Consider the following 11,475-nt stretch of genomic DNA (forward strand, 5'->3'; position numbering starts at 1 on the left):
CTTTTTAATATTCTGACAAAGTGGGAAGTTTTCATAAAGCACTTCTGCTATATACTGAAGTAAGATGGCTGTCTTGAAGAAAAGCACTTCCATAATTTGGAACGAGTCACTTTTTTCATGGAATATCTTTTTTACTTGAAAAAACAACTGACAGACCAACTGAGATAATTCAGACAAAGTATCTGGCTGACATTTTCTTGAAAATGAACAAAGTAAGCCCTTCATTTTAAACAAAACAATTTTAAAGTAAGCCCTTCATTTTAAACAAAACAATTTTAAAGTATGCCTTGATAATGATAAACATTTGAGCTTGCAAGTGAAAATCTGAATTTTGGAAAACCTGTATCCACCACCACAGACTTGATGGCTTCCCAATACTTACGACTTTTCTGATGACAGTGACAGCAGCATGAACAAATGTGATTTTTTTTGTATAATGAAATATGTTAACATTTGAAAATCTGTATAACTCAATTCAATGAACCAATATTTTCCAAACAACCAATTATGATGTTATAAAATTATGCACTGGTAAAAGATCCATTCGAAGTACAAAATAGGACAGTGGATTTTAATATAGTAATTACAAAAAGTTCAAAAAGATTTTAATATAATAAGTAGAAAAAGATGCCATATTGTAATTAACCTTTAAAAAACTAACACTTGTCAAGTTTTGGTATAGCATCAAAGAATATCCATAATTATCTGAAAAGGTTATTAAAATATCCCTCCCTTATCTAACCACTCATCTGTGTAAGGTCAGATTTTTCCTTATATACTTCAACCAAAATAATATAATGGAATGAATGCAGAAGCAGATAAAAGAATCTAGCTGTATTTTAGTAAGCCAGCTCATTAAAGAAATTCATAAATATGTAAACCACTGTCATTCTTGCTAAATTTTTTATATGGAAAATATATTTTTCATTTAAAATGTTACTTATGTTAATATATAACAGGTTTACTAGTGTTATTTTTTAATAAATTAATATTCAAAATTTGTTTTAATTTCTAATATGATAAATATCAATAGATATAATTCACATAAACAAAAGCTCTTTGGGGTCCCAGGATCAAAAAATTTAAGAACCACTCTTTTATAGATATATACTGAAATATTTACAGAAAAAATTATATGGTATCTGGGTTTTGCTTAAAAACAATTAAAAATAATCTGGGGTTATTGGGAAGGGGGAGATGGGTGAAACAAGACTAGCCATGAGTTGGTAATTGTTGAAGTAAGGGTTCATTATACCATTCTATTTTGTATGTGTTTGACATATTCCATAATAAAAGGCTAAATGATGGTGATGATGATGATGACGCAACTCTTACCGAGATCTACCTTCCATAGGCTGTCTATTAAGGATCTGAATAGGTCCTCTAGCACGAGAATGAATCTTATCATCCACCATATGCTTCAAACGCTGGTAATAAGTGGGGCCAATAAAAATTTGTGATGTGATTTTTCGACCAGTAAACCCATTGTACAGGACCTAAAACAGACACAGGTTTTAAAGCACAGACTTAAAAATACTGAACAAGTTCAAAGAATATATATGCACATAATGTATCATTCCATTTATAAAATCAAACAGACAAAACTAACCTACAGTGTTAGAAGTCAACGCAGTGGTTACTTTGAAAGAGAAGGTAATAACATGAAGGGGACACACTAGAGGGCTTCTAGGCCTAGAGAGTTCTGGTCATTTCTTTTTTTGAGCTGGGTGCTAGTCACACAAGCGTGCGTTGTACTTCAATAAAAGGTTTTTATTAAATGAAACCACAGGCATACAAAAAGAATATAAGTAACAAATTACTAATGTAAGCGCAAAGATACCTCATTTCCTCTGAGATGGTAGCCATACTCAGATAAAAGGTTAGAAATCTTCTGCACATTAACAGCATCATTAAATGGAGTGGCATCACCAATTTCACCCTTGTTGGCTGATACCTTTAAAAAACAAAGTTGTCCTTAGAAGGTTGCTTTCTTTTAAAAATACATTCCATGAAAAAAACCCTTTCTATAAAAGAGAACGTTTTGAATTTAAAATCCATGTATAGAAAGCCGTGAGAGCTTAAAGTTCATTTTACTAATATCTTACAGAAAATATTTCTAATAAGCTAATTTATCTAAAAAGAAAACAACTCAATTATAATAAGCCTTCAAATAGGAAGCTGTCTATGGGACCAGGTACAAAAAGAATGAGACTCCCAAATACTTCCAATAGCTCAAGGAAAATAACATTTTAATGCCCTAAAGCCAAGCCATGTATGTTTTAGGTTGTAGCCATTCTATCTTAAGAAGGCACTTAAAAAAACAGAAAACCTTCACTGAAAGATGCCCACATAGCTGACAATATAACTATAAAATAACAAAGTTCACAATGAACTCAGTATCAGTGAATTAACTCTTCATCTGTAGAAAAGAACCAGTCAAAGGGATAACTGTATGTATGTAGAGGTTAGGTGTAATAAATTTCATAAAAACTATGACTTAGCCATAACTTTGCAAATTTCTAAAAAAAAACAGGCATAATCATAACTAATTTGAAAGCAGGAAAATAAATATCATACTTTTTTCCAAAGTATCCTAGCTCAAAAATGAGAGAAATCACCTATCATCATTTTTAAGAAAAATCAGTTTGGAACCTCTATTTTCAAAGAAAATCTCTTACCTTCCCTTGAAGACATTCAATCAAGTGACCAATAGTCATACGAGAAGGGATGGCATGGGGATTTATGATGATATCAGGGGTGATACCTTCACAGGTGAAAGGCATATCCTATAAGGAAAATTTAAAAAAAAAAAAAACTTAAAGAAACCCAAATCTCTTTACTCTTAACTATGAAACAAAAAACTAGAACTGATCCCAAACTGTTGTATATTCTGAATTCTGCTCAACATAGTATGTTTACATACTTATTGAACACTAAAATTAAAAAGACTTTACCACCTTTGGGGTCTTAAGCAAAACAAATTTTAACTTAATAAAATGTTCAACAAAACTTTGGGGTAGAGGTGAGACAGATAAAAAGACACCTACCTCTTGCCTATACTGAATACCACAAGTACCCTTCTGACCATGTCGACTAGCAAATTTGTCTCCAATTTGTGGAATTCTAACAGAGCGTACCTGAAGTTATATAAAAATAGGTTAGCTGAGTCTATGTGGTTTACTTTCTAAAATAGCTACATGAACCAAGCTATACTCACCCTTATTTTACAAAATTTATATCCTTCCTGGTTGAGAGTTACCATCACCTGATCCACAATACCCGTCTCACTCGTTCTGAGGAAAGTGCTACAGTCTCTCTTGGTATAGCGTCTATTAGTGCTCTCCAATTCATCTTCATTTTCAGGCAAGGTGACTGTTTTGCCTATGATAACATCATCTCCTGATACACGAACCCCAGGAGCTATCAGACCATCATCATCTAGCTTGTCATAAATGGCATGTCTCATACCTGCAAGGAAACAGACATGGAATTTTCTGAAATGGTATCACCACAGAAAAAGATTAAAAACCACATTCATGAATCAGTTCCAAGTCAGAGAGAAGTCACAGGAATCTCTAACACCATAAACAGTATTTAGTAATAACAGAATTCCCTTATTGCAAATACTATAAACTACTCTGAACTGTGTAATACCAAAGTCTATAAAGAAACAACACTGGATTGAGTATTAAGTATTTGGGTTCTCCTATGACAGACATTTGCTGGGTGACTTCGGATAAGTGTGCTACCAGCTTCTGATCTCTATATTACATGAAAAAGAATATCTATGTTCTCTACATACATCCTCCCACAGAAATTTTGTATTTCATTTTATGTAATCCACTGGACATCAATTCATTACTATACAAAAACCACTCACTAGAAATGGAGTAAAAGGAAAATGCCTAAGGAGAAAGAATACATTTACTTCACGCAGTGCTACTAGGAGTGAAATTTGTAGCAGAGATACCCCACTTCTCTCGGACAGCCTATCCTTTCCACTGTATATATAGCTTTTAAATGTCTGTGAAAATAAATAACAACTAGAAAATAAGAGTGTTTTTCCAGAAGAAATAATAAATGCTAGATATCCTCTCACTGTTTATTTTTAAATTCTTACAAATACTGTAGGTGAACAAATATTATAGTCACACCACATATTAAGAACGCAGTTGGGGTGGGGGAGGTTAGGTCCCATGCAAATGTATAATCTGAGGGACACAGCACAAGTGAGAATGAGGCTCTGAGGCGTATCCCATGAAATTATGTAACCTCTCTGATTTCCTAAACATCCTACTCAGTGCAGGACCTACCAGGAGGAAAGGTCTATAGCAAACCCACTCCTAGATGCAAATACTTTTGGCAAATATATATATTTTCTTAAATATGAGCTCTTAAGAATGACATAGGAGCACTGGTGGCACAGCATTTAGCTGCTAACCAGAAGGTTGGTGGTTCGAACCCACCGGCCACTCCACAGGAAAAAGATGTGGCAGTCTGCTTCCATAAAGATTTATAGCCTTGGAAACCCTAGGGGGCAGTTCTACTCTGTCCCGTAGGGTCACTGTGAGTCAGAACTGGCTGGATGGCAATGGGTTTTTTTGGTGAAGAATGACATGAAAACATAATGGCAAAAAAAAAGTTACATAACCCAGCAAACGAGGGAGGAACAACTCAGAAAAGGAGGGTGAGAATGGTTGTACAATTCAAAGAATGTAATCTTTGTACATGTAGAATTGATGAATTGGTGTATATTTTGTTCTGTATAGTGTCAACAACAAATAAACAAAATTTAGAAGAAAAGGAATATATAAGCAAAACTTCTTTAAATTTAAAGTCCGTTATGGATTGAATTATGTCCCCAAAAATATCTATCAACTTGACTGGGTCATGATTCCCAGCATTGTATGACTGTGTACCATTTTGTAAATCTGATGTGATTTCCTTATGTTGTAAACTCTATCACTATGATGAGATTATACTGATGAAGTTTATAAGATCAGATAGTGTCTTAATCCAATCTCTTTTGAGATATAAGAGAGAAGTTAGCAGAAACACATGGGAACCTCATACCACCAAGAAAGCAGTGCCGGGAGCAGGGTGTGTCCTTTGGACCTGAGGGTCCTGCGCTGAGATGTTCCTAGACCAAGGGAAGACTGATGCGTCACAAGGGCCTTCTAGAGAAGCCCCCAGACCAAGGGAAGATTGATGACACAGCCCTTCCTCCAGAGCCGACAGAGAAAGCATTCTCCTAGAGCTGATGCCCTGAATTTGGACTTGCAGCCTACTAGGCTGTGAGAGAATAAACTTCTCTTCATTAAAGCCATCCACTTGTGGTATTTCTGCTATAGCAGCACTAGATGACTAAGACAAAGTCCAACTATCCTAAATTACATTTTGGCTCACAGTTATAGATGTTACAGGCTTCTACATAACATCGTCTTCTGTACCAACAATACACTGTACATGCAGCATTTTTTCTTTTTGAAAGCCATAGTTGCTTCTGCGATTTTTTCCCAAACCACTGACAATATTCTGCAAGTTTTGATGCTGACACTTACTGATCTTACCAGAAAGGACTGAATTTCTTATCAGAAAAAGATAAATATTCCTTCTTCAAATGGCATATAGACTGAAATGGCAAAGGGTTTCATTTGTCCAGTCATGTCACTGCCAGCAATGTCAATCAACACTGAACATACACCAACAATGACAACTGACTGATGACAGCTGCCTGAAAGTAGTGATTGTAAAATATCAAGTGTAAGATACATCTCAATTTAAAGACGTAAAAATATGAAAAAGTGTGTTAGAAACACGAAATACAATATAAAATAAGTGTTTTTGAAGTTGTCCTCTTTACCTTAGATCTGTGTATTTCTATACAGAAAAACAAATGGATAAAAGCTGAACTTCCAGCATTCTTACACTGCATCATACAACTTAGCAAAAAATTTATCATGATCTTAAAATATACTGCAGTGGTTTGGAAGTTTGTTCTCTCTCCCCAAGTAGACTACAAGTTCCACTCAGGAATTTTTCTTGTGACTCCTCTCATATTACTTATGTCATTGTTTTCCAAATTTTGTGTAATAACCCATTAGAGTGTCATGAAATCAGTTAGCAGATCATGACTAGCACCTTTTTAATAATATAAAAATTATGGGTGCCAAAAAAAAAAAAAAAAAACAGCAAAATTAGAAAAGCCATACAAAATTATCCTTGATTTCTAAAATTTAAATGTATCACTTACCCTGACATGTTTCACGTGTAGGCTTCTCAAAAACTTCTTCTTGATCGAATCCTTTTTTAGACTCCTGTTCTTTGTAAGACCGGTAGAAAACAGACCTAAAAACACATGGTTCTAAAGGTAATTTCTGTTTTACGTTAATAAAAGAGCTTAGCATATATCAATAATTTGCATTTCAATGATATCTGGGAGATAATTTAAACTATGAATCTAAGCAAGGGTAACTGTATTAAGGATTAAAGTTAAATCCTAAATGCTATCACATGAGCCACACATGTAGTGTGTGACCCATAACCTTGACACAGCTGGAACTACCCTAATCCCTTTTATAACCACTCCAGGATCTGCCTGAATTGTCCACTGGAAAGTTTTTGATATTAAGCTATAATGTCTACCCTGTGGTACTAGTGCTAGTCTCTGAAACAACACAGGAAAAGAAAAAAAATCCATTCCCTCTTCTAAATTCCCAGTTTTTTTGACCAATCTTTATATGCCATGGATTTGAGATCACTCTGTCTGTAAATATTATAGGAAAATTGAAGCATAATAGAAAAAAGAGTGAAAGGAAAACACAGCATAACTTTAAAAGTAGTTATTTATGTGTCCTAAGATCACAGATTTATTTTTAATTCTTCTTCAGATGTTTTTATACTATCTAAACGCAAACATGTATTTGCTTATTAAAAAAAAAAAAAAAGGCTCAAAATATTAGCATCTGAAAAATCCTGAGAGATTTGAGAAACACTGTCTTCAGCTGTTTGTGGCCATCCACCAGGCCTTCTGCTTTCTGAAGTAGGACTTGATTTCACCACACTGCATTCTATACAGGCATCCACACAACAGCATGGACATCCACAAAGCTTCATAAATGGAGATGAAAAGTATAAATATCTTAACAGGAAAATTTTTGTCTGCTGCTAGATCAAAATGTCTTCCAGTCTGACCTTTAGAACCACTAAAAAGTTTGGATACATACAAGTCAAACTTATTTTTAAAGAACTTTTTTTGATTTAAAAAATTACTATTTCCACTGTATCCAAGTTTTGACAAATTTTATAAAAAGCTCACCTGAAAAAGCCTCGGTCTACAGCTGAACGGTTCATGATAACAGAGTCTTCTTGATTATAACCAGTGTATGATGCAATGGCCACAATTGAGTTGATACCTGAAGGGCATTTAAGAACACACATTAATATATCATCCGGGAAACAAAGAAAACTGCCCTTTTCTTTTAAATCAATTTGATTTAATCATACATGCATAGATACTTGGATTTTTTATCATGGTAACAGTCTACTCCTCCAGAAACAGCAATCTGTGAGGCAATCACTCTGCTGACTAAATGTTTAACACAAACAAATCCTAAGGCCAGTCATTCTCAGTGTATCCATTCTTATAATCAGTGATTATATACATAAGTCACCTCATACTTATAAAGTACCTCCCCAAACCAAGTTTCATGATCCTCACAGCAACCCTGTGCCATAAACAAGGTAAACACTGTTATTCTCATAAATCAGAAAGAACCAACTAATTAATGTGTTCATGATCCCAGAGCTAATAAGTGAAGGGATCAAGCCCAAGCTCCTTGTCTCCTGATTCCTGGCTTTAGGGTTGAGCCTGGAACTACCCTGTTGCTCCTCTCAGCCCTGCTCTCCTCCCAGGAGATAAGCCCCCTCACCCCTTAACCTTTATCCAAAGTATCTGGGCAAATCTGAGATCTCAGCTAAATCTGGCTTAAAACAGAAAACTTCCAAATGATGTTTCTAATAGTTTTTTCCTAGCTTAGAAGTCCAAACTCAAGAAGCAATATCGTGAAGAGGAAAGAACTTCAGAAAGAAAAGATGGGAGGAAAAACGCCTGCTTCTGGTCAAAAAGAAAAAAGAACTTCAAGAGCGTAAGCCTTGGACTCAGATCAGAGTTTAAATTTTGGCTTAACATATTTCTAGTTGTGTAACCTTGGCAAATAACTTAACCTTTCTTATTGTGTTTCCATATTTGTAAAATGGAGATGATAAACTATCACTATTACTGAATCAGTTTACATTTATTCTTCCCTTACTAAACAATAAGCATCAAGCCATGAGTTTTAAGTGGATTTAACCATTTAGTCATCATAAAAGCTTCATGAAGTAGGTACTATTATTGTTCTCATTTGGCAGGTGAAGAAACATCACAAGATTCTCATGATTCTTAGAGATAACATATGTAAAGCACTTTGGATGGTGTTTCGCACATCTGAATGCTCAATAGTAAGTATTAGTTAACTTTGTTAAAAATACCTATTGTGAGCTCAAGGACTATAACGTGAAATACAGGATTACAACCCATCTGTTAGCCAGGTTCAGGCATACCTATGAGAATTCCTTTCTGCTGCTTTCTCTTCACCCACTTAGGGGCCTCAGCTCAGCACTAAGGACGCTCTAAAGTCCCTTGACCCACTTTAAGTCAAGGTTAACTTTTACCAAAAGGCTCATTACTCCCCGACAATTTGCTGACCAAAGTAACACAGTCTACTACAGAAACAGGATTTATACCAATCAAAAAGGCACTCCTTAGGATAACATGATTGGCCCTTTCCCCTTGGTCAGAGTGAGAATTTGATATGCTGACATGTTTGACAGTGCCAGGAACAAGAATTCAACCAGAACGACCAGGAGATCGGTTACATCAGTAGATTGAGCAAGTAAGTAAATATATCAAAGACAATGGAAGCCAGGTTTCTCACTGTTGGAGAATGGAGTTCTAGAATAAACCCCATGGTGTTGGACTGGGATGAGAGGTATTGGTCTGAACTCCTGATAATTAAATATAGATAGATATAAAAATAGATAACAGATGTGTATATCTGTTTATGTGTAGGCATACATATATTTCCTAGCTCTGTCAGCTGAAAGGACCTAGAAACGGTAACATTCTAATAGCAATGAGCATACCTAGCACCCAGATTTTGGTTTCTAAATACCGTCGTTGTTGTTTGAGGCTGTCGAGTGGGCCCGCTACTCATGGCGACCCCATGCACAACGATACAAGATGCTGCCTGGTCCTGTACCATCCCCATGATGGGTTGCAGAGTAAACTGTTGTGATCCATAGGGTTTTCAAGGGCTGATTTTTGACTATCTTCCACTAAAAGGAGAATGGCTGAGTTGAAGTTTAGGGCAGAGAAAGTACAAGATGAGGCAAAACATAAGGAAGTGCTTAAAGAATGATGAGGGCATATCAGGAGTCATATTGAAAATGCTTCCACTGGTCAAATCTGGGACAATTTAAGCCATCAAATCGGAAGGAATAATCGAATTAGAAAACAATTATCAATGGTAAAACTAATGGCTAAAAGTTTGATAAGGAACAGAGGTATATTTACCACATCTCAAAGAATCTCCTCAGAAAAAGACTTACTAATTACTTACTGATAAGTACTAAAGGTCCGTAGGTGGCACAAATGGTTTGTGCTCTACTGGTAACCTAAAGGTTGACAGTTCAAACCTGCCCAGCAGCTCTACAGAAGAAAAGGCCTGGCAACCTGCTTCCATCAAGATTACAACCAAGAAAACCCTATGGAGCAGTTCTACTCTGTAACACATGGGATCACCACGAGTTGGGATCAAGTCAATGGTAACTAATAACAAGTACATAATACTTACAATTAACAAAAAGTAGAGAAATCTGGCAGATACCATATTAATCACATGATAAAAGTTAAAATCACTAATAATCAGAAAACTGACAGCATGTGACTCCCGACAGGATGCACTGAGAACAGAGCATCCATCACCTCTGTGCTAGTCCCGCCAGAAATTCATATAATCCTGAGGAAACAAGAGTCAAACACATATTGAGAGAGAGTATACAAAGTAACTGGCCTGAACTCTTCAAAAATGTCAAGACGACGAAAAACAAGGAAAGACTAAGAAACTGTTCAAGACTGAAACAGACTAAAGAAACATGAGACTAAATGCAATGCATGATTCTGGATTAGATTCTAGATCCATAAAGGACATTACTGAGATAACTGGTAAGATGTGAATTGGGACAATGGACTAGACTGGTAACAAGGTTAAGCTCCTGAATTTGATGGCTGTACTGTGAAGAATGTTCTCATTTTTAGGAAACATACACTGAAGAACTAAACAGTAATGTGGCTTCAACTCTGCACCTTACTTTCAAATGGTTAGCGAAGAGAGAGAGAGAAGGAAAGAGAAGGGGAGAGAATGCATGATAAGGCAAATATGGTAAATTGTTAACAACTAGGAAATCTGGATGAACGGCATATAGGAAGGAGTTCTTTTACTAGTCTTAAAACTTTCTCTAAATTTGAAATTATCTCAAAACAAGAAAGTTAATTTAAAAAGACAACATGCTTAAGAAGTGGCAATACTAATCTCAAAAAAAACAGACTTTAAAACAAAATCCACCATAAAAGACAAAGGACACTAGATAATGACCATAATAAACATCGATGCACCCAATGACAGGGCTCCAAAATACATAAAACAAACTCTAACAGCACTGGAAAGAGAAATTGACAGTTCCACAATAATAGTAGAACACTTCACCACACCACTCTCAGTAAAGGACAGAACACCTAAAAAGAAACTCAGCAAAGACAAAGAAGACCTAAAGGGCACAGCCAACTTGACCGCACAGACATATATAAACCACTCCATCCAACAGCTGCAAAGTACACATTCTTTCCCAATGCACATGGAACTTCCAGAATAGACCACATCTTAGGCAAAAGAGCAATCCGCAACAAGATCCAAAACGCTGAGATAATTCAAAGTATCTTCTCTGACCACAATGCCATAAAGGTAGAAATTAACAACAGAAAGAGCAAGGAAAAAAAAAATCAATTGCATGGAAACTGAATAACACCCTACTTATAAACCACGGGTAACAAAAGAAATCAAAGATGGAATCAAAAAATTACTAGAATCAAACGAGAATGAAAACACATCGTACCAAAAACTTTGGGACACAGTAAAGGCAGTCCTCAGAGGGCAATTTATAGCAATATATGCACACAACAAAAAAGAAGAAAGTGACCAAATCAAAACATTAACTACACAACTCAAACAAATGCAAAGAGAACAGCAAAAAAAGCCCACAGCCACCAAAAGAAACAAAATAATAAAGAAATAAGGAAATAAGCAGAAATAAATGAAATAAAGAACAGAAAAACAATAGATAGAATCAACAAAACCAAAAGTTGGTTCTTTGAAA

At 35.5% G+C, this 11,475-nt stretch overlaps 1 protein-coding gene across 2 annotated transcripts in view; it reads right to left on the reverse strand.

Moving 5' to 3' along the window:
- POLR2B (RNA polymerase II subunit B) overlaps positions 1–11,475 on the reverse strand; it is a 56,882-nt gene that overhangs the window by 2,882 nt on the left and 42,525 nt on the right. For both annotated transcript variants that reach the window (XM_004382877.3, XM_023737309.1), the window contains exons 17-23: positions 7,319–7,415; positions 6,254–6,348; positions 3,218–3,468; positions 3,048–3,137; positions 2,679–2,786; positions 1,841–1,954; positions 1,336–1,496 (exon numbers count right to left, since the gene is read on the reverse strand). In XM_004382877.3, the coding sequence (XP_004382934.1) occupies positions 1,336–1,496; positions 1,841–1,954; positions 2,679–2,786; positions 3,048–3,137; positions 3,218–3,468; positions 6,254–6,348; positions 7,319–7,415 (916 nt within the window). The remainder of the gene's footprint in view (positions 1–1,335; positions 1,497–1,840; positions 1,955–2,678; positions 2,787–3,047; positions 3,138–3,217; positions 3,469–6,253; positions 6,349–7,318; positions 7,416–11,475) is intronic.

This window comes from Trichechus manatus, unplaced genomic scaffold, assembly GCF_000243295.1.
Source record: "Trichechus manatus latirostris isolate Lorelei unplaced genomic scaffold, TriManLat1.0 scaffold00101, whole genome shotgun sequence".
Classification (NCBI taxonomy): Eukaryota; Metazoa; Chordata; class Mammalia; order Sirenia; family Trichechidae; genus Trichechus; species Trichechus manatus.